Source organism: Gopherus evgoodei, chromosome 1, assembly GCF_007399415.2.
Source record: "Gopherus evgoodei ecotype Sinaloan lineage chromosome 1, rGopEvg1_v1.p, whole genome shotgun sequence".
In the NCBI taxonomy this organism is placed as follows: domain Eukaryota; kingdom Metazoa; phylum Chordata; order Testudines; family Testudinidae; genus Gopherus; species Gopherus evgoodei.
The window spans coordinates 351,063,780-351,087,836 of record NC_044322.1 but is presented as its reverse complement, the minus strand read 5'-3'; the positions used below and the strand labels follow the sequence as shown (position 1 = coordinate 351,087,836).

General features: G+C 44.5%; 1 protein-coding gene across 1 annotated transcript in view; it reads left to right on the top strand.

The window, feature by feature from the left end:
- KIAA1324L (KIAA1324 like) overlaps positions 1 to 24,057 on the top strand; it is a 153,862-nt gene that overhangs the window by 97,536 nt on the left and 32,269 nt on the right. The window contains exons 5-8 of the mRNA XM_030563434.1: positions 3,682 to 3,768; positions 7,115 to 7,220; positions 8,033 to 8,185; positions 11,439 to 11,527. Of these exons, the coding sequence (XP_030419294.1) occupies positions 3,682 to 3,768; positions 7,115 to 7,220; positions 8,033 to 8,185; positions 11,439 to 11,527 (435 nt within the window). The remainder of the gene's footprint in view (positions 1 to 3,681; positions 3,769 to 7,114; positions 7,221 to 8,032; positions 8,186 to 11,438; positions 11,528 to 24,057) is intronic.

Genomic DNA, 24,057 nt, shown 5'->3' with positions numbered 1-24,057 from the left:
GTCACACTGTATGTGTGGTGCGTGCAAGGTCACGCTGTGTGGTAGACAAAATGGTGTCCTCCATGTGGCGTGACCTTGCATGTATGGTGCGTGAGGTCACACTGTTCTACAAATTGACAGCTTCCAGACAGTGTGACTCGTGCATCCTATGTGTGAGATCATACCGCATGGAGAATGCCATTTTGTGAAGCCTTCCACACAATGTGACCATGCATGCACTGTACATGTGAGGTCACGCCTCATGGAGGACAGCATTTTGTGTGCAAATGTAGAATTGCATGCGTGATTAAGAATGCCATGGCATGCCACTGAATGCCAGGATGTTTGGGTTCCTAGAACCACATGGGAATGTTTAAATTCTCACAGAATCCATTTTTTCATATTTCTTTTGAATGTCATGAAAACGTTCCTGGGCCTTGATAATATGTCTGATCCTACAGTTCTTCCATATGTGAATACTGTTCACTCATGTAGGTAGTTCTGTAGATTCTAGTGGGAGCTCTGGCATGAGGAAGGTTCTTAAGTTTGGGTCTAGAGTAGAGCTGGTGAGAAATGGTTTTCCCATCCCACCATTGCTTTTGAGAGATCGAAATTTTGTCCCGTCTCAAATCAGGATGAATAGTCAGAATCTTGAAAATATCCACAAACCAAAAAACGGAATTTTTTTTTTTTTTGGTTCAGAACAATTCAAATGTCTTGTTTTAATTTAGCCCCTTTTTCTTTAACCTTTCCTTTAGTCTGATCAGCTGAAATTTCAAAACAAAAAGTTATGTAGTACCAGAAAAATGGGTCAGTTTTGAACATGCTGGAACAAAACAGTTTTGAAAATTTTTTCCTCAGCGTTGTTTTCAAGTCAGGAAATCCATCAAAACTGACCCTCCTGTGCCAATAGTTTTGGTTTCAATGAATGGCTTTTTTTGACCAAAAAAATCCTCAAAAATTGTTGAAAAATTCCTGATGAATTCTTGTCCAAAGTCCCTTTAACTTGGAAAAATATAATCTAGTTTGGCCAGCATTGTTTACACAGAAAGTTGTGTGGGACTCTGAATATGTGACTATCCTTACGACAGTCTGGAAATGAGAATCCCAGTGTCGTACAGCAGCAAAGAGTCCTGTGGCACCTTATAGACTAACAGATGTTTTGGAGCATGAGCTTTCGTGGGTGAATACCCACTTCGTCGGATGCATGTAGTGGCAGCTTAATCCAAAAGTTTCAGAAATGCCTAGTGATTTTGGATTTCTCTGTTTTTGGGTGTCTGATTTGAGACACTTTCAAGGGACCTGATTTTCAGAAAGAGCTGTGAACCTGCTTTCTGCTGAAAAGGGTCTCAAGTTGGGCACTCAAAACTCAAAATCACTAGTCACTTTTGGAAATCTTGGTCTTTGTCTTTGGGAAAGGATTGGTCTGTGTCACTACCATGCAGAGAGAGAAGGATGAAAAGTGAGCTATTACTGAGGTTTAAGATTGGGATTTTTGAAAGAGCTCCACCCAGATTTCACTGCCCACTTGGTACTTCTTCAGACAAGCACCTTGCGTGCTTTCTCCCATGCTTCCTCTCATGTTTGAGAGTTGCTTCCTGTAACCATCCACAGAGCTACCTCCTTATCCACCTTCAAATCCCTCCTTAAAACAGATCCTTTTGATTTTCAGTGGGACCTATAAGTCACTTGTGCTTTGAAAGACTCTCTATCTTGCTTTGCCTGTCAGTGTTATATTTCCTGCTGAATGTTGAGAAGGGGGCAAATGAGGACTTAAAACAGAGAGAGATGGCAGCTCAGAATAAGTGTCCTGGAAATTGTCCATCTCCTCTGTCTCTGACTTTCTCTTGCTGTCTCTGGTGGGTGAGTCATTGCCATCTGCAAAGCACTGTCATGCTATTTCACAGCGGTGCTAGGCCTTAATTAATGTTTTTAGGGTATTTTGAGATGCTGGGATGAGAGCCTCTCTATCTAAGTGCAAAGCACCATTATCCTTAGTAAGGAATAAGAGAGGAAGACAAAAAAACCCACTTGATTTCGATGCCTGAGTTCCTTTATTGCTACAGCTGTTACTTGAGTAAAATCTACTGCACTTTGATAATAGAAAGTGCATACTGTATTATTAAACCTCTTTCACTTTTTATCGTACGTCCTGCCTGATTCATAAGAAGTAAGCAGCAAAATGTGCTTTTACCGCAAGATGCATGTAGCAGAATATGATCCTCCCTGTGGTTTCTTGACTGACTAGTGATTGATTTTCTCCTACAGAGGAGCAAAAATGTTGTTTATTTGAGCAGTAGGTCTGAAAGCTGCTTCCCACATATTATTTGCTCTGATCAACATAGCACTGATGGTTGGTCACCTCCTTACATTTGTCATTCCTTTTATATGTATCAATTAGCAGGCTGTCATTTTAAAAGCCATTAACCAAATAATTGTAACTTGGCAGCTAGATTTTCATCTTGATGCCCTGCACTTCAGAACTCCATATGTAATAGGCCTTTAAGAATGAATTTTCACCCAGAATGCATTGTTGATTAAATATTTTTCATCATTACATCAGCATCCCCCTATAGTTTAGGTATAGAAACTATTTGTCTTAGATATTTATATGGCCCCCATGGTATCTGAATACCTCATAATTTTTTTCACCTATTTAAACTTCCCACAGCCCTGTGAGATAAGGCAGCCCCATTAACCCCATTTTAAAGATGGGAAAGGGAGGCACTCAGAAATAATGGTCCAGCTCCACAAGGGTACCTAGGCACCTAACCCCCAGTTTTAGGCACCGAGTTTTAGGCAAAACCCCATCTCAGCTGCAACCCTAGTCTGTGGGTGCCTAAACTCATTCAGCTCGTATTGTTTTACAGTGAAAGTTCCCTTGGTGTCCAAGTCTGTGCCTCTGGGCATGGGCACTGCTGCCCCACTCTAGGCATCTGGACGCCTGTCTCCTGCCTAAGCCTCAGTTTGTTCCACAGACCTGGGTAAAATAGGTGTTCCTCCCCTTAACTCACCCATAGAGCCTGATCTGACTGGTATGTTCAGAGGCCACCTATCTCTACCCAAAATAGCAGCACCAGGAGGAGCTCTAGAGGGTATTCCCTGGGGAAGTGGGAGAAGCCAGGTTCAAATCCTGTTCTGCCTGAGAAGGGATTGGAGGAGGGATTTGCTGCTTCTCAGATAAGTGCTTTAACAGCTGGCTATAGGGGGATTCTTGCACTTCCTAAGTTGGTATTTAATTATTCAGTTAAAGTGGAACAACTTCAATAGGTGAGCTGGAGAGAGACCACATCAGAATATCCCACAGTGCGATCTGAGCTGTTAGGCATGCTTGGAAACCACTTAGGTCTACACAAAGCGGCAGCATGAGGAGGAGATCCTCTTCCATACTTTTAGCTCAGTGGCTAAGGCACTCAGCTGAGAGGTGGCCAATCCCTGTTCCAATCCCTTCTCCTCAGGCAGAGAGGGGAATTTAGCACTATATTTGGAAGTCCTCTCTTAGACTGCTAGTGATTTTGCATGTGTTTTCTGGATGTCCTTTGCAACAAGTAACACAGCCCCTGTCCTGAATGCGATGAGATGGGGACAGACAGCAGAATCACACAGCTTTTAGTCTACTGTCTATAGGCATCCTTCTGCGGTGTGTCCTAACAGAGACAGTTAACCAGATGTCTGATTGTGGCCACTGTTTTTAATTGACAGATTCAAAATGATCAGTGCAAAGAGATGGACTCTACGGCTGACAAGTGGGTGAAATTAACGGACAACGGCGAATGGGACTCTCATTTTGTAAGTGCTAAGTATCGCTCCACAGAGCTTTCCTTTTGTTTATAAATTAACATTGATTCTTATGAGATGTGAGCGAGGGAGGGCCACAGCTTCTCTCAGGAGCAAGAGATGTGTGCTCTAAGGGCCTGATCCAAAGTCTGTTCAAGTCTATGCAGGCCTTCCCACTGACTTCACTGAATCAGGCTTCTTAAGAAATCAGGTAGATATATGGGAATCCAAATTCCACAGGGCACCCCATTCATTGTGATCTGTATCTTCCAAAACGCTTGCTCATTCACTTGCACCAAAGATTGTTCCCTGCCATGTGAATGACACTGCAGTCCACAGGCGTTGTGTGTGCACATTTGAGGGTAGGATTTGGCCTTTTAATTTCAAGTGCGTTTCTAGGGGATGGACTGCACTGATTTTTCTCAGAAGTTTGAAAACCAGCTGTGACCGGCGTCCCAGGCTGAGATTGCTCAGTTAGGGCAAACTGCAAAGAATGGGACAAACAATCCCCAAATACTTAGATTTACCAAGCCAGCAACAAAACAGCTTCTACAAGACCTTACTGGTTATCCAGAAGCCCAAAACACAGTCCCCTTAAAGCAACCCAGCCTGGGGCTTCCTCCCAGACAGCCATGTCAAATATGATGAGGATTATTGAAAATCTTGTTCATCATTTGAAGAAGTTCTACCAATCCCAAAGGATCGGACACATTACCCACCAAATTAATTAATATTTCAGATCTTACCCAAATACACGTTTACAGCCAATTCTTATTAACTAAATTTAAATGTATTAAAGAAAGAGAGAGTATTGGTTAAAAACTCATTATACATATAGACATGAATATAGTTCTTAGGTCAGTTTCATAGCAGAGATGGTGAGCTTCAGAATTGCAAGAGAGTTCTTTCAGAATTAGTTCATAAGTTCAGTCCAATGTTCAATATCCGGGTATCCCAGAATGACACTGGAGATCTCAGTCTTGTGGCTCAAACTTCCCCTGACAAAGCATGAGCGGATATGAGATGAAAGGATCAGGGTCCCAAAAGCCCTTTATACATTTTCCAGGCAGCCTCTTGACTGCGTGCAGTTCTTGAGTGACCAATAGTGTCTTCTAAGAAACCTCCTATTTCCTAAACATCACCGGTAATTAGCTACATGGATTAGCATAAGGCAATTGCCTGTCTCCCACCATTTGCAGGTGATTTGCTATATACTGCAAAGAGAAATCAGGAGAGTGATATCACTACATTCACAGTTCATTTAAATGTTAATATCTCTTTTTGATTTCTGAATTAACAGAATACGGCGACAGACAGGAATTGTCTGGTTACATTGTTAACCTCTAACAATATATATGTAAACACACAAAACCACAAACATTATCTACTAATATGTCTCTAAAGGTTGAATCGGGGTCAATTAGCCTGCTAGTTGTGTAACCCTTTCTGGCCCTGTATCGTTGAATTGGTGCAACCGCTCCATATGCAGCTCCTCTTAAATCACATTGGAGGCCCCCAATAGGGGGCCCCCACTCATTTAACTAAATTGGTTTCTACATGAGTTGTGTTCAGTCAGTGCCCAGAGCACGTAAACTAGCCCTGAGTTTATTTGTGGTGAACAAATTTCATCCCTCATTAGCCCCCAGACTGAGGCTTGGGCTACCCAAAAAGTTTTGCTGGCATAGCTATATGGGTTAGGAGGGTGAAAAAAATCACATCCCCAATTGACATAACTATGATGGCAAAAGCCCCAGAGTAGACACCAAAGAGTCCTTTTGTTCAGGGGACTGGTATAAGCTGTTCTTTTTGCCAGTATAAACTGCGTCTCCACTAAGAGGATTTGCTGGTATAGCTCCACCAGCGGCAAATAAATAATAATAATAATATAATAAATATATGGAGATATACCTATCTCTTAGAACTAGAAGGGACCTTGAAGGTCATTGAGTCCAGTCCCCTGCCTTCACTAGCAGGACAAAGTACTGATTTTACCCCAGATCCCTAAATGGCCCCCTCAAGGATTTAACTCACAACCCTGGGTTTAAGCAGGCCAATGCTGAAACCACTGAGCTATCCCTCCCCCAAACTCTTTCTAATGTAGGCAAGGCCTCCCACCGGTGGATTTTACTCTGGAGTGCTTTCTGTTTAGACTCTAACAAGAATGTAGTTTTTAGTTTACCTGTCTGTGAGCCTGGCTGGGCTGTTTGCAGAGGCATAAGCAAACTAAGCAATTGCTTAGGGCTCCAAGCAGCTCAAGGGGGGTGGAAGAGAGGGTTATTTGCTTTTTATTATAAGAACTTGCCTGTTTTAGTATTGTTGCAGGGTGTGCGGGGGAGGGGCAAAATATTCCTGCTTAGGGCCTCCAATAGGCTAGCACCAGCACTGGTTCTTCGCTCAGTAGCTCCTTTATAATTCCTCACCTTGAGCAAACACAAAGCATGAGGTTTTAAGAAGTGCTCAGTGTTAACCTAACCCTAGCCCTGCCTGGGCCTGTTCTGCACTATGTCGGTTAGGAGGGTGAATTTTATATCAAGATAGTTATACCAGTACAGCCCTTGTGTGGCTGCAGTTATACTGGTATACAAGTGCTGTATCCTGGTCTATCTTATTCTCTTTCCCATAGGGAATAACTATACCAATACAAAGCACCTTTATTATTTCATCCAACAGGGGGCGGGGATGTGAGGGGAACAGGGGGGTGATACTGCTTTTACTGTACCGATATAGTTAAAATGGCACAACTTTCTAGTGCCATCAAGGCCTTGGTAAATGGGAGCAGAGATAAGCCAACGCTGAGCACTTTTGAAAATCCCAACCCGTATAGCATAGGTAAAAGTATGGCTTGTTAAAATACTGGGCCCTGCTTTTTAACAGGTGAATTGTGTGGCTTTAAAAACAAACTGATTGATTAAGATCCTAGATCTGGAACACAGTAGAGTTAAAAATGACTGAGCATGAGCACCAGGGGAATTCTATCTAATCCTGGCGTGCTGGGCACCTGCAACTGTGGGTTGGCTGGATGGGACTGACTCTTACCCCCCACCCCCACTGCTTACTGTTGGCTTAGGGGGACTTGTACTGCACCTCTTCAAGGGAGGTATCAGAGCCTCCCTGCCTCCATAATACCTGCATCTGCCCTCCATAAAGAGGGCACTGTTGCATCCTCCTTATCTATCTGTGCCTCATACAGCCTATGACTTACAAAACAGTTGACCTGCAGAATCCCCAGATGCTCCAAGGATGTGAGGAAAATGAGTCACTGAAATGAGTGACATGCACTAGGAGATAAAAGAACAACGTCAATCAGGTGGTCAATCAAAAAATGATGATGCGAAGTATCATTCTTTTGTTGTTGCAGGTAGCTTTGAAACCAGGGACTAATATATTATATTGGAGAACAACGGGGATTCTTATGGGTTCTAAAGTGGTGAAACCTGTTCTGGTGAAAAACATCACAATTGAAGGTATGGAATATCATACAATCAGCTAATAACTAAATTGTCTACTGTACATTGCAATAATAATTGATGTTTTATTCCAGCCACTGTCTTTAAGGACAGATACGTTGTTTTTGGAGAAAAAAATTGACATCATAATCACAGTAAACTTTCTCTCTTTCTTTCCCTTATTTAAAATAATTATTCCATGCATTCTGTTTTTACTTTTCGAAATCTCTAGGAAAATATTTAGTCCATTGGTGTCCTGAGAACTATGATACATGGAATTAATTAGTAAATGGTGACGCCTCCTGGGGAAGATTGGAATTGTAGAAGAAAAAACCCCCTCAGGCTGTCTGCAACGGCACAACATAGCAGACCTTTATTTTAACTGGACTTGTCTACACTTGGAAACGTACCAAAAGAGCTATTTCAGAATCAGAGTGGGGATTAATACTGAGTAGCTGTTACAGAATTATTATTCTAAAATAGGCCATTACATTATAAAACACTCAGGACTTGGAAATTTACTCTAATATTCCAGAATAGCTATGTTGGTATATTTCCAAGTATAGATAAGCCCTTAGTTTCATATAATGTAATGCTCATCCAGGTCAAACTCTCGTTGAAGGGAATGAGAGTTTGGCCTGGGAAAGGATTGTAGAACCAGAGTCTCAGTTAGCAAAGCCCAAGGGACTCAAACTAGCAATGAGTGACTGTTCAGTGTTCTTATACAGTGTCTGTTTTCCTTAAAACAGCTGTGTAGGCGGGAGCTGCAGGTACTGCTGCTCTCTATTTTTGTGCCTATTTATGTGCTTAACCTGTGCTTTGCTTTACAGGAGTTGCATATACATCAGAATGCTTTCCATGCAAACCTGGTACGTTCAGTGATAAGCCAGGGTCTTCCAATTGCCAGATGTGTCCCAGAAATACCTATTCAGAGAAAGGAGCTAAGGAATGTACCAACTGTAGCGAAGAAACACATTATGCAGGTACAGGGCATAAGCCAAAAAGAATACATGAACATGTGTCTGCTTCAGTATTATTATCAGCTCTGCGTGCTTTTATGGAGCTCTGTACATACATGCACAGGAATCGCTTCGCCCACCACTGAAAAGTAGTCAGAAGAGATTGGGACACAGAAAGATGAATATGGTGCCAATCTGAAACTACAGAGGGAATTTATATTTGCAATTTATAATGGCTCACACTGGAATTTGTCCAGGGTACTTTATAACTCCCATGCTCTAACAGAAAGCACCATGAGATCTTCAATGGCCCTGGTTTTAGATTTCCTCCAAATTATGGTAACCCCCAAGCTAATCTGAGGCATTGGTTCAGTACTGATTCACTGGCAGCTCCCCACTGCTTCCTTCAGCACCTAAATGTTTCCTGGAGATCTCTTATTCAAACAGTCACATGTCGACCCCTCCTTGCACTGGGAGATCTGACTGGATCAGAGCACTTAGTGGTTTGGCTGCAGACTGGACATGTAATAGCCTTCGAAGCTCCTCTGTTTCCTTCCCATAATAGCAACTAGAGGCCATTAAGTAAAATGGACCACATTCATCTGTAACATAGCTCCATTGCACTTAAGCACATGCTTAACTTTAGGCATGTGAGTTGTCCCTTTGAAGCCTACGTGCCTACTCATGCGGTTAGAATTAAGCATGTGCTTAAGTACTTTCCTCACTCAGGGCCTCAGAGCAGTGCACCCACTGATCAGTCTCTTCCACAACTACTTCAGAGAGGGGGCAGAGGGACAATGCAGCTGAGAAAGAGCCCATTTTCTGCGGAGTTTGGGGACACAGACATTACTTGGATTGGAGCTGGTCCAATTATGGATTGTGACAACCCTCTTCCCCGATTCCCCACCAGGATCCCAGCCACAGGTGGTTTCTATGCTTATTATTACCTATGAATTGTACTACCATACCACGTATGTGCCCCAGTCACGGACCAGGACCCCACTGTGCTAGGTGCTGTACAAACAGAACAAAAGGACAGTCCATGTCCCAAGACACTCACATTCTAAGTATAAGACAAGAGAGGACAGACAAATGCAGACAGACAGACTGGGGATCACAAGGAAACAATGAGACAATGCTGATCAGCATAGTAGATAATGGTCTCAGCAGATGAGCAGCCTAACTGTTGTCAAGCTTTTTGTAGGCACCATGACAAAGGAGAGCTTTATGGAGACCAATAAGGTAGCTTTGCACATGATTACAGGGAGCTCTTTCCAAGTGTGAAGGGCAGCACGAGAGGAGTGGGGGTTATTTTAGATAACATGAAGGTGTTAGTTGAAAATGTAGTAAGTGGGCAGTGAAGGCTGGCCCCATTGGCAGAGTGGAGGCCGAAGTTGGCATAGAATTGAAGGACTGGAAGGGATCTTGGGAAGTCACCCAGTCCAACCTCTGAGCTGAGGCAGGACCAAATATACCTTAGACCATCCCTGATAGGTGTTTATCCAACCTGTTCTTAAAAACCTTCAATGATGGGGATTCCACAACCTCCCTTGGAAGCCTGTTCCAGGGCTTAACTACTCTATGGCTAGGTCTACACTGGCGGGGAGTCGACCTAAGAGCCGCAACTTCAGCTATGCGAATAGCGTAGCTGAAGTCAGCGTCTCTTAGGTTGATTTACCTGGCCGCGAGGACGGCAGCAAGTCGACCACTGCTGCTCCCCCGTCGACTCTGCTTCTGCCTCTCATGTGCTGTGGAGTTCCGGAGTCGATGGCAGAGCAATCAGGGATCGATTTTTGGATCCCCAATAGATCGATCACTACCTGCCGATCCGGCGTGTAGTGTAGACGTACCCTTAGAGTTGGACAGTTTTGCCTAATATCTAACCCAAATCTCCCTTGCTGCAGGTTAAGCCTATTTCTTCTCCTCTTACCTTCAGTGGATTTGGAGAACAATCAGTCATCATCCTCTTTATAATAGCCCAGGTATCAGCAACCTTTGGCACACGGCCCACCAGGGTAAGCACCCTGGCGGACCGGGCTGGTTTGTTTACCTGCTGCGTCCGAAGGTTTGGCTGATCGCCGCTCCCACTGGCTACAGTTCGCTGCTGCAGGCCAATGAGGGCTGCAGAAAGCAGCATGGGCCGAGGGATGTTCTGGCCGCCACTTCCCGCAGCCCCCATTGGCCTGGAACGGTGAATCGCGGCCAGTGGGAGCTGCGATTGGCCGGACCTTCAGACGTGGCAGGTAAACAAACTGGTCCAGCCCACCAGGGGGCTTACTCTGGTAGGTCATATGCCAAAGGTTGCCGATCCCTGTAATAGCCCTTTAACATATTTGAAGACTGGTATCAGGTCCCCACCCGTCTTCTTTTCTCAAGACTAAAACTTTCCTCACAAGTCAGGTTGTTTAAACCTTTTCTCATTTTTGTTGCTCTCCACTGGATTCTCCAATTTGTTCACATCTTTCCTTAAGTGTGGCACCCAGAATTGGACAGAGTACTCCAGCTGAGGCCTCATCATTGTGAGCATATGAGAAATGATAGGTAGGATGGGGATAGGCCATGAAAGTGAAGTCAGATAGTCTGTTTGTTGCATATACTGTGTATGAGTAGCATATTTGATGCATGCACATACACAGTATTGTGATGTTATCTCAAATACTGCCCATTTGCTTTGATGCTCTTGCAGACTAATTAGCTTCTACAGTTCTTTTTCTTATAGATTAACATTTTGTATAGAGAACTGATTATCGGCCAGAAATGTCTCCTATCACTTTAACTGCTAACATTAGTATGGACACCTATTAGGGACTTATGCCTGCTCCCATTTAAGTTAATGGGAATTTTGCAATTGACTTCAGTGGGAATAAGTCCTGGCCCCAGCAAAGTAAAACATTTCTGAAGGGACAGACAAGTCAGTTTTCATTTATTATCAGATAAGAATTTGATCACAGTGCTTACATGATTGATGCAAATTGGGGTTTACTGTTATTACCGAGAAAAAGGGTTAGGTGCCGGTCTGACTGTACGGATGTCTCAGTCCGTGCCAAAGCAGAGTATCGGACAGTACAAGTAATGCCTGAGCTTGTGAAAGGATCCTGCTGGATTTCAGTGGGAGTGGGGTGCCTAATTCTCATAGGCTCCTTTGAAAATCCCAGTGAATGTATTTTTGTTCCTGAATTAGCATTTTTCCTGTCCCATCTTGCAGTCCGGCTGGATATCTAGATTTTCAGCCCTTTGGAAATCCTTTACCACTCTGTTCCTCATCCTTCCTTTTCAGATGAAGGATCCAGCCAATGTACAGAGCGTCCTCCTTGTACGAACAAAGACTTTTTCCAGATCCATACACTGTGTGATAAGGAAGGAAAGGTAAGTCAAATGTTCACTCAGATTCACGTTATTTGCCAGTTCATTGAGCCATTTGTGATCTAGTGGCCTGAACACAGGACAGGAAGCCCTGAATTTTTGAATTCTTGTCCTGCTTCCAGCACTGATTCTCTTAGTGGCCTCGGGCAAGTCCCTTAACCACACTCTCTTATCAGTTTATCCATCTGTAAATGTTCATTGCTCTTAGGTTTTTCTAAGACATCTGTCATCGTGGTATAGAAGATCCTAATCTATAAACACTTGCATGTGTGATCAGTCTGACTGGGTCATTGGGATGACTCATGAGCATGGATGTTTGCAAAATCAGGGCCTTGATAGAAGTAACAACATATATATGCCTCATAGGAACATCTTGAGGATTCATTGACTAGGGCTAGACAGTTTAAGCCAAGGGCAACCAGATCTACTGGATCTATTAGAGGGTGAGCTGCATTAGGAGTGTGCCAGTTTTGTGGCTTTATTCTCATTCCCCTCTCCCCTAGTCTCATGGGAACTCCTTTGCCAAAGCTCTGTGGGATTCTAAATTGGATTTAGAGGTTGAAGCAGCTGCTCATTGCAGCATTTCCCCCTGCAGCTCTTGCAGAAACTTGTCTGATCTGAGAGTTGATCCTTCAGAACTACTTTGCCCAAACCCTAGATCCTCTGATCCCAAGAGGCCCTTCCACCTCCCTTAGATCCAGGGGAGGAGGTAGTAAGTGACCTGCCTCAGCAAGTTGTCAAAATCCATTTAATTGATGCCCAACTAGAGCAACACCTGCTAACAAGATGGAGCCTTTCAGCTTAAGGTTGGCGGTCAATTATACCCCTCTTTGTTCCTGCACCTGCTTTAATAAAAATCATATTAGAATGTTCACTTTCAGAACATGGCAGCATGTGTAACCTTGACTTATTGCACACACACTTCAAGCCACATAATACTTGTATTCTGCAACCTCTTTCTGATGATGATGATGGGCGATCACTTGTTACCGAGTATGATCATCTTCCATGGGCATTATGGGCCCTCAGGTGGCTAATAAGGCCAATCCTTGAGCCATAAGTTCTATTACAATGAGGGCAGATGTTTTCAGACTCAGCAGGAGACTGCTGACCATGACTGGAAGCCAGTTTCTCCTTCCTCCTGCACCTCTTGTCCTTTTCAGCTTGTTGGCAAGCAAGTTCAAAATGCAGGGGACCATCGCATAGGACTTCACTCCATTTTAAGTGATTCTGGGCAAATGTCTCCCAAGTGTCAATGTCAATATTACACTTTTTTAGGTTGTCCTCCAAGTCCTTATAACACTTCCATTGTCCACACACGTTATGGTACCCTTCTTTCAGCTGAGAGAACAGGACCTGTTTTGGGTGGCGATGGTCTGGCATCTGGACAATGTGACCAGTCCAGCGGAATTGGAGATTGGTGATCATTATTTTGATACTGATGGGCTTTGCCTATTCCTGTCTTCCCATCTGATCTTCAGAATCTTACAAATGGAGCATTGATGGTGCCTCTCAAGGAGTTTCAGGTGGTGTCTATAGGTTGTCCAAGTTTCGGACTCATACAGCAGTGTTGGGAGAATAATGGCTTGATAAACAAGAAACATGGTGTCTGTTTGAATGTCGTGATCTTCAAAAACCCTATGCCATAAATGAGAAAAAGCTGCACTGACACAGCTCAGGTGATGTTGAATTTCTGCATCAATATCTTCCTTGGATGAAAGATGACTTCCAAGGTAGAGGAAAAATGATTGACATTCCCCAGTGCCCCTCCATTGATTTTGATAGATGAAGCAGGTAGTATCTCATTTGGAGAGGGCTGATAGAGCACTTTAGTCTTCTTGATATTAAGAGTGAAACCAAGACATGTGTAAGCATCGGCAAACACATTCAAGATAGTTTGAAGATCTTTCTCAGAGTGGGCAAAGATCGCATTGTCATCAGCATACTGAAGTTCCACAGTAGATGTTGTGGAAATCTTACTTTTGGCTTTCAGCCTGCTAAGCCTGAACAGCTTTCCATCCATTCTGTAAATGATTCCAGCACCAGCTGTAAACTTCCCAGCAATTAGGTAAAGAATGACGGCAATAAAAACCGCAAACATGGTTGGAGCAATGTACAGCCCTGTTTGACTTTTGTTTGTACTCTGAAAGGTTCACTCTGGGAGCCAGTGCTGCTCAGATCAGATACACAATGCCACCAAGCAGATGAAGAACAACAAGGCAGCAGGTCTAGATGAGATCCCCACTGAAATCTTTAAAGATGGTGGACCAGAGCTAATTTGGCACTTTTACCTGCTTATCCTTAAAATCTGGATAAAGGAGGTGATGCCCAGTGAAATGAGGGATGCCCTGATTGTCACCCTCTTCAAGAAAGGGGATAAAGTGGATTGTGAAAATTATCGTGATATCTCCCTCCTAGCCATTGCAGGCAAAGTTCTGGCGTGGATCCTTGCAGCCTGCCTTCTGCCCCATCAGAAGAAATTTTACCAGAGTCACAGAGTGGTTTCTGACCATGTCGTGGAACTGCGGATATGATCTTCGCAGCACGGCAGCTGCAAGAAAAGTGTCGGGAGCAAAACCGACCACCTGTATATGGCTTTTATTGATCTAACTAAAGCCTTTGATTCAGTGAATCGCTGTGCCCTCTGGACTGTACTCTCTAAGATTGGATTCCTGATAAATACATCAATGTCCTAAAATTGCTTCATGATAACATGAAAGCAACTGTTCTGAAGAGCCCTGGCTCCCAGAGTGAACCTTCCTTTCAAAAGTAACCTCTTTCTAATGACTTAGTAAATTAATAGCATTTACCACTACACTCAAGGTAGCAGGCTGTAATTGTAATCTCCTGCAGATTGCACTGTAATAGATCTGTGAAATTCAAGTCCCTCCTCAAGGCTCACTTGCTTTGATTAGCCTCCCAACGCTGACCTCCGAGTCCACAACTCCTGCCTTCTTGATGTCTTTTCCCTTAAACTACTATCAAATGAACTCATCACAATTACATTTCAGGGTCTAGAGCGTATAAACAAGTCATTATCTGTATGAAATTTTGGTTTGTACTGACTTTGCTAGTGCTTTTTATGTAGCCTTTTGTAAAACTTGGCAAATATCTAGATGAGTTGAGGTACCCTCTGGAAGACCTCTGCTTACCTCTGATTGAGAACCACTGTCCTAAGGGACTGCTCCAAAGCCTGTTGAAGTTAATGGAAGTCTTTCCATGAGCTTGAGGTTTTCAAAAGGGTCTAAGGGATTTAGCCACCCAATTCCCATAGAGTTTCATTGACTTTTTCTTTTGAAAATGCCAACCTGATTGGCTAAGTTTGTATGCACATTGAGTTCAACAGGATTACTTGTGGGTGTGATGTTTACTCAATTGCATGGAGTCTTTATACAAGAGCTAGTAGTAGTAGTTTATTTTAAATGACATGCATACCTGCTCCAGAAATAACAATATGCTGGCAAATCCATAAGGCCATGTCAACTGCACTGCCGCTTAGAACACAAAAAGGGCTGCATATTTACCTTGGATTTCCCCTATTACTATGTGGCAGTTATCTTCTATTGTGAAACAGTCATCTCCAGAGAGGTAAAGAGAGACGTACATGAAATCAGCAAAGAATCCTCTGGCACGTTATAGACTAACAGACGTTTTGGAGCATGAGCTTTCGTGGGTGAATACCCACTTCTTCAGATGCATCAAGAGAAGTGGGTATTCACCCATGAAAGCTCATGCTCCAAAACGTCTGTTAGTCTATAAGGTGCCACAGGATTCTTTGCTGCTTTTACAGATCCAGACTAACACGGCTACCCCTCTGATACTGGGTACATGAAATCAGTGGCCTATAATTTAAAATGCTGCCAAATTGAGTCCTGTATATATTTTTCCACTTTGGAATCTATCTACTTTTCTGCTCTTGAGCTATTGAATCTGTATCGGCCTAATCCAAAGCCTAATGCATTAGTTTTCAAACTGTGGGGCATGCCTCCCTCCTCCTCCTCTTCTCCCCCACCCACAGGGTGGGAACAACAAGGTTAATGTGGTGGCGGGGGGGAGACCTGACTGGTTAAGAATTTGTTCTTGTTTCTTCAGTAATAAGGATTTGTCTCACTAGCTGAATCTCCTGCTTCAAGTCCAGCAGGCTGGAAGAACAAAAAGGAAAAAGAATCAGAGGAGGAGGAGAGAGCAGAAGGAGGAGGAGGGAAAAGTAGCGGAAAGAAGGGGAGTGAGAAAAGAATGACCGGGAGAAAGGAAAACCTAAGCCAAGGAAAGTGCAGAGAGCAACAACAAATCTAGATTTGGGGCTCTGTTGGCCAAAGCATCTGGGAATCCCTACCCCTAGCCCTTATCCTGGCTTGGAGAGGAGAGTCGAACTTTGTCATATCCGCTGAAGTGAGAGCAGGGGTGCCAGCTATCATTGCCGGCCATCCCAAGGCTGCGCTCTGGGTTAACGGGCCAATCAATTTTCCTGCAGCGATAGCCTGGCCAGGGGTAAAGGGCTTGACCTCTACCCATTCTTCCTCTCCTTGGTTACCCCTTGGCTACCAATCTTCCTTACTCTAGGGCCTATGAGTGTGGGTGACTGCAGCTCTTCCAGTGTTTGAAGCAAGGGACCAGATGAGGACTGCCCAGAAGAGTCAACATGGTTCAGACCTGGGTCTGTGTTTGTAGCCAGCAAGCGTGTCTGGCACAACAAGGCAGGGTTCTGGAGTCCCAAATTGGCAGGGAAAGTAGGGGCAGTTGTAGTCTTGGCATATCATTTGGCAGCCCCAAGGGGGTTTCTGTGATCCAACCTGTCACAGTGGCGTAGTCAAGCAGGATCTGTGCACAGCTGATTGCTTTGAGATACTGGTAGTGATTTTAAGTGAGTTTTGGGTGTGGTGGTTGAAGAACAGACAAAGTGGTTACTGGTTTGTTATTTTCTGTTTGCTTATGTTGGGGAAGGGAATAGAGGCAGGAAAATCAGCAACATGAGTGAGAGCGAGGCTCAGAAAAAGCTAGAACTGCACAGGTTGCAAATGGCTGAGAAATAAAATGAACATAAAAGACTGATGGAATTAAAACAAATGGAAATTAATGCAAAAACAGCTAGGGATGAGGCTGCCCACAAGAGAGCTATGGAGGCAGAGGCAGCCAGAGAGGAGGCTGCCCATAAAAGAGCCCTGGAGTTAAGAGACAGAGAAATTCAGGCCCAGAAGCATGAACTGACTGTTATAGAGTTGAAGAGACAAAACCCTCCAGCTTCTGGCTCCACTTTCCCTAAAATCCACAAATGGGAGCGACTATGTCCACAGTATGATGAATCCAGTGACACTGCCGAATATGTCATCTCCTTGAGAGACTATGCACCCTCCATGCTATCCCCTATCATCAAAAGATAAACACATTGATAGCAAAATTGACTGGCAGAGCTCTCGACATATTCAATAAGATGCCTATTGATCATGCTTCAAACTATGATAAATTTAAGGAACTTGTTTTGAAACTGTTTCAGGTTACACCTGAACCTACAGGGTTAAATTCAGGAGTCTTAAGAGGAGATCTGGATTGAGTAATGTGGCTTATGTAAATGAAATGAGAGATTTGGGAGATAAGTGGGTGAGGGGGAAAGGCATTACAAGCTTTGAAGGAATGTGTGATTTGGTTACTGAGGAACAGTTCCTGAATATGTTCAATGATGATGTAAAACAGTATTTGTGGGACAAAAAGGTGGATGCAGTGGGTGAATTAGCTGTATTTGCAGACCCTTATGAGCAAGGACAAGCTGCAATTCAACATAAACCACTGGCAGAGGGGTACAGGGTTGGGGGAAAGCAAAATCACCGTTTTACCCCTGGAAAAAGAAGGCTGGGTGTTTACCTCCCCATTCCCCTATTACTTGTCACAAATCTCCTGTACAAGCAGAGGAGCCCAAAAGGTGCTATCATTGTAAGTCCACTGAGCACCTGAGGAATAACTGTCCTTGGCTAAGAGGGAACAAGCAGCAGGTAACACGTGAAGCTCCTGCTTCTCAGAGCCCGGCTGCTGCCTCTTTCCACACCGGATTTGTAAAGGTTGCTTCTACCCAACCAAGCAGTGAGCATATGCATGCTGTTAATCTAAATGGCAAATCACGCACTGGATTGGGAGATACGAGGGCTGAGGTTTCTGTGATCAGGAGGGACCTGATCCAGGACAAGGATTTGTTGCCAGGGAAAATGGCAGAATTAGAACTGGTGGGAGGTTACAGAGTCCTTGCACTTTTAGCTGGAAACTGGTTGTTTGCAGCCTGAGCTAACAATTGCACACAATTTTGCACCGTTTCTACTGGGGAATGATTTCTTTAATGTGGCAGAATCTGTCCCAGGGTTGGTTAGCAGTGAGAAGGAATCTTGTGCTAAAAGCCTCGGGGGTAGGGGACGGTGAAGTCACATGGACTGCTGGGGGAATAGGTGGGTGTCTCTTAGATTCCTCTGTAGCAGTAAAGAATGCAGCTTTGGGGACAGGGATGGTTGTAACCAGTTCCTGTAGCCCAGGGGCTCCTGGCAAGTCCCAGAGGGAGGGGCTGGACAAAGCCAGCTCTTGTCCCATAATCATCTGCCCAGGGGAGGGGAATGTTCTACCTTGCAGCAGGGAGGCCACCCCAGCTGCTGACTGCCAGGAAGTTGCAGGTCAGCAGGGGACAGGGCCTGCCCTGGGGTGCACAGAGACATGTATCCCAAAGGTGGAAGTTGGGGGTTGCTGTGGTGGGAACAGACCCCAGGGACTCTGTAGCTGGAAGCAAGCCCAACCTGAGGGAAGTGGTAGTAGTGGGGGATTTTGCTGGCCAGGGAAGGGTCTGTCATAGCTGGTAGCTATGATCCAATAGCTGGACCAGGGTCAGCTTCCCTTTTGGGGACGCAGGAGTGTCTGACCCAGAGAGGGAAGCCCAGATGGAAGGTGAGGGGGGACTGGAGAGTCCACCCACCTTTTGTAGGGAGGCTCTTTCGCAGGAGAAGGGTGAAAAATCTGCATTTAAGATGCCAGACTCCTCTCCTGTGGATCAGGGATTAAGGGAAAACTGGGGTGAGATCTCCTGGAGGTGAGAGCCCCTCCAGCTAACCTTTTGGGAACAGAAAGTGTGGCGTCCAAAGGAGTCTTACCAATCCAGAGCACTCCACTGAAAGATGTTCTTGCTACGCTTGTAAGAGATAAAACTGTTTCTTCAAGGCAGAAGGGAAAAAATCTCTGCATGGGTAAAAGCTTCACAAGGGAGTGGGGTCCAGCCCAGAGAAATTCCAGAGGGAGGGGCTGAGGGCAGGCATGGTTGCAGTACACCCTTTCCTTGCCAAAGCCTCAAACACATGCCTGAATTAAAAGCCTTCTCCAAAGAAGCAGAAGAATCTGCATCAGGGCACACATCAGGGTACACAAAGGAAGTGAAAAAGGTAATAGACACAAAACAAGCCAAATTGTGTGAATAGAGTATAATGGGTTGGATCACAGAAACCCCCTTGAGGCTGCCAACTGATGCACCAAGACTACTTCTGCCCCTGCTTTCCCTGCAAGCCTGGGACTCCAACACCCTGTCTTGTTGAGCCAGACATGCCAGTCTGCTCCAACACAGACCCAGCGTCTGAACCATGTGCCCCAAAACTGCAGACTTAACTGAAAGCAACTTAAGAAGTGTTCCTGTCTATAACACTCAGATGCCCAACTCCCAGTGGGGTCCAAACCCCAAATAAATCCGTTTTACCCTGTATAAAGCTTATACAGGGTAAGCGCATAGATTGTTCACCCTCTATAACACTGATAGAGAGAGATGCACAGCTGTTTGCCCCCCCTCAGATATTATTAAATAACCCAGAGTATGTATTAAGTAAAAGTGATTTTATTAAATACAGAAAGTAGGATTTAAGTGGTTCCAAGTAATAGAAGACAGAACAAAGTGAATTACCAAGCAAAATAAAATAGAACACACAAGTCTATGTCTAAGAAAACTGAATACAGATAAAAACCTCACCCAGTAGGCTTCCTTTTACAGACTAGTCTCCTTCTAGTCTGGGTCCAGCAATCACTTACACTGCCTGTAGTTACTGTCCTTTCTTCCAAGTATCCTTGGGAGTGGGAGGCTATCTCTTTAGCCAGCTGAAGAGAAAATGGAGGGGTCTCCCAGGGATTTAAGTAGATTTTCTCTTGTGGATGGAGACCCCCTCCTCTCTCCTATTCAAAGTCTAGCTCTAAGATGGAGTTTTGGAGTCACATGGGCAAGTCACATGTCTATGAATGACTGAGTTTCTCACCAGGCAAGCCACATTCCTGGGAAAGCTCCGATGTGGATTGGTGTCTTTGAGTTCATTGTTAGCTTTCCTGAGGAAACTACAATGCATTGGTCACCTCCCTGAAAACACCATCCTAGCCACCATGGATGTAGAGGCTCTCTACACAAACATCCCACACACAGATGGAATACAAGCTGTCAGGAACACTATCCCTGATGATGCCACAGCACAACTGGCTGCTGAGCTCTGTGCCTTTATACTTACACATAACTATTTCAAATTTGATGACAATATATATCTCCAGATCAGTGGCACTGCTATGGGTACCCGCATGGCCCCACAATATGCTAATATCTTTATGGCCGACCTGGAACAACGCTTCCTCAGCTCTCGTCCACTCACGCCCCTTCTCTACCTACGCTACATTGATGACATCTTCATCATCTGGACCCATGGGAAGGAGACTCTGGAAAAATTCCACCACAATTTCAACAGCTTCCACCCCACCATCAACCTCAGCCTGGACCAATCTACACGGAAGGTCCACTTTCTAGACACCACGGTGCAAATAAGTGATGGTCATATTAACACCACCCTATATCGAAAACCTACCAACCGCTATGCCTACCTTCATGCCTCCAGCTTCCATCCTGGACACATCACATGATCCATTGTCTACAGCCAAGCACTGAGGTACAACCGCATCTGCTCTAACCCCTCAGACAGAGACCAACACCTACAAAATCTCCACCAAGCATTCTCAAAACTACAATACCTGCACGAGGAAATAAGGAAACAGATCAACAAAGCCAGACGTGTACCCAGAAGCCTCCTACTGCAAGACAAACCCAAGAAAGAAACCAACAGAACTCCACTGGCCATCACATACAGCCCCCAGCTAAACCCCCTCCAACGCATCATCAAGGATCTACAACCCATCCTGGACAATGATCCCACACTTTCACAGGCCTTGGGTGGCAGGCCAGTCCTTGCCCACAGACAACCTGCCAACCTGAAACATATTCTCACCAGTAACTGCACACCGCACCATAATAACTCTAGCTCAGGAACCAATCCATGCAACAAACCTCGGTGCCAACTCTGCCCACATATCTACACCAGCAACACCATCACAGGACCTAACCAGATCAGCCACACCATCACCGGTTCATTCACCTGCACCTCCACCAATGTAATACACGCCATCATATGCCAGCAATGCCCCTCTGCTATGTACATCGGCCAAACTGGACAGTCTCTACGGAAAAGGCTAAATGGACACAAATCAGACATTAGGAATGGCAATATACAAAAACCTGTAGGAGAGCACTTCAATCTCCCTGGCCACACTATAGCAGACCTTAAGGTGGCCATCCTGCAGCAAAAAAACTTCAGGACCAGACTTCAAAGAGAAACTGCTGAGCTTCAGTTCACCTGCAAATTTGACACCATCAGCTCAGGATTGAACAAAGACTGTGAATGGCTTGCCAACTACAGAACCAGTTTCTCCTCTCTTGGTTTTCACACCTCAACTGCTAGAACAGGGCCTCATCCTCCCTGATTGAACTGACCTCGTTATCTCTAGCTTGCTTGCTAGCACACATATATATACCTGCCCCTGGAAATTTCCACTACATGCGTCTGAGGAAGTGGGTATTCACGCACGAACGCTCATGCTCCAAAACGTCTGTTAGTCTATAAGGTGCCACAGAATTTTTTGCTGCTTTTATAGATCCAGACTAACACGGCTACCCCTCTGATACTTGTTAGCTTAAGTGGGTCTTGATTGGGCACTTAATTTGCACATTCCTTTCTCAAGAAGCTGACCAAATGCTTTACTAAGGGCTTGGCTACACTGGAGAGTTGCAGCGCTGGTGGTGGGTTTACAGTGCTGCAACTTAGTAACTGTCCACACCTGCCAGGCACATCCAGCGCTGCAACTCCCTGGCTGCAGTGCTGGCTGTACACCTGCTTGGGGTGTAACGATTGCAGTGCTGGTGATGCAGAGCTGCTCATCAAGTGTGGCCACCAAAAGCGCTGTTATTGGCCTCCAGGGTATTAGGAGGTATCCCAGAATGCCTGCTCACAACAAACCAAAAGAATGGCTGAATGCCGAGCTCCCCTGAGCTGCTTATCTAAAAAACAAACACAGCTCCTGTTTGCTGGAGCAGCAGAGGCAGGCAGGGGAATTGCTTTGGAAGGTTCACAGCTGTTTGCTTGAAGAGAGAAGTCACACGGCAGAGGGAGAGGGGAGAGTCCGTGTTGAGCAGCTGCTTATGTGGTCTGAAGGCTATTTAGGAGTGCATAATTTGCATTTAGTGAATAAGAGAGGGATAGGGGAAGGGCTCGAAACTTTTAAATTGATTGCAGGTTGGTGATGTGTATGTTCTAGTCTTTAGAACTTGCAAGGCAGGGAGCTGACAGATCCAAAAATCCACTCTCTCTCTCTCCCCCACGTTCCCCCTCACCCCCTCTTTTGAAAAGCACGTTGCAGCCACTTGAACGCTGGGATAGCTGCCTACAATGCGCCACTCCCAACAATGCTGCAAATGTGGCCACACTCCGCGCTGGTAGCTGTCAGTGTGGCCACACTGCAGCGCTTTCCCTACACAGCTGTACGAAGACAGCTGTAACTCCCAGCACTGTACAGCTGTAAGTGTAGCCATACCCTAAGGCTTCTTAGAAATCAAGCAAGGATACAGCCAATATGCCTAACTTCAAGTACAAAAATGCTACATGCATACAAATAGGAGGAATGTATCCAGTAGCTCATAACCTTTACATAAATATGTTACATGGAATATGTGGCATAAAACATATTCCAGTTATACCATATATACGTTCATAAGCATATTTCCATGAAGCCTTATGGGGTATACCGTCACACAGAGCCTGTCTGCCATAGATTTGCTGTTAATCTTGTGTCTTTTGCTACTTCATCTATGGGTCAAGACAAAGGAGTTAATACTAGTGGTAAACCTTTTAAAGATGTGGGACATACCTGATTTGTGGAAGAAACTGTTGTACATGCTAGGGATCGAGACAAGAAAGTCCCACAGTCATGTTACCCTTCAGCTTATAGCTGTAAAGAGGCAGGAAGCCTGGCACAGCAGCAAAAGCATCTAATGTAATGTGTGACTCTTGGGATGGCAGCTGAGCTTAGCATGGAGGCAAGTCTGCTTATGGGGGATCGAATAGCACAGTCTGAGCTGTATGTCAAAGGAACAAATAAAATTTCACTGCACATAAGTCAATTCTGGGGGTTCAGCAAAAGGCAGCTCGTGCTACCTGATCTCATTTCCCTTCTAAACATGTGTTCACTGAAAGGATTGGAGAGAAATTCAGAATTTTTCAAAGTATAGGCAAGTCTTGAGATAATGTTCAGCTTGTAAAGTTCTCATATACAAATGCCTCAAAATACACTCAGTTTTCAAAATGAGGCAGGGGAAGGAAGTATTCTTTGTATGTGTTCTTTATACAGAGCATCCCAAACACTTCACAGAAAAAAATCAATAAAATGCTTCAGGGAAAATAGAAAGTTTTTGTTTTTAAAGCCTGGTTTGAAGAGGGAAAGTGATTTAAGCCAACATGTTCAAATTGGAAGTCAATGGAGATCTGCTGCAATGCCTAAAAAAAATCAACCAACTAAGGCCTGATGCAAAGCACATTGAAAAGACAGACTGATAGCAGTGAGTTTTTGGTCAGGCTCATATTGATGGGAATGGCAGTCAGAGATAACTGATGTTTGTGAATAGAAGAGAAACGTACTTTCAGCTGATTTGTAGCCATCAAATTGTGCACATGGATAGCCTATGTAACTGCGATCTTATTACTGTAACTCTCATCCTTTCCTCATATTGTTTATTACATTCACTTTTTGCATCTAGTTTTAAATTATATCGTAAGCTCATCAGAGGAAGGCTGTAGATTTTTATGTGTGTGTACAGCACCTTACACAGTGGGATGCTGATCTTGATTTGGGCCTTTGCATGCTACTGCAATACACAAAATGAATAATAATAATTAATAAAAACAGATGCTTGTCCTCTTGAAAATCAGGTCACTTATTTTGGTGCCTCGCTATGGATTTAGGCTCTTCAGGCATCCACGCTGGAAGCTGATGGCTTCCATGTGTAGGAGGAAATGGAGCAGGGGGGGAAAGCTCCAGATATGGCATCCAAAGTGCAAGAGAGGCCCCCTTCTTCCAGTGGTGAAGAACCCTAACTTATAGGAGGGGATACAGAGAAGCTTAGGGCAGAAGGAGGCTATGAGATCATGGGATTAGAGTGGAGA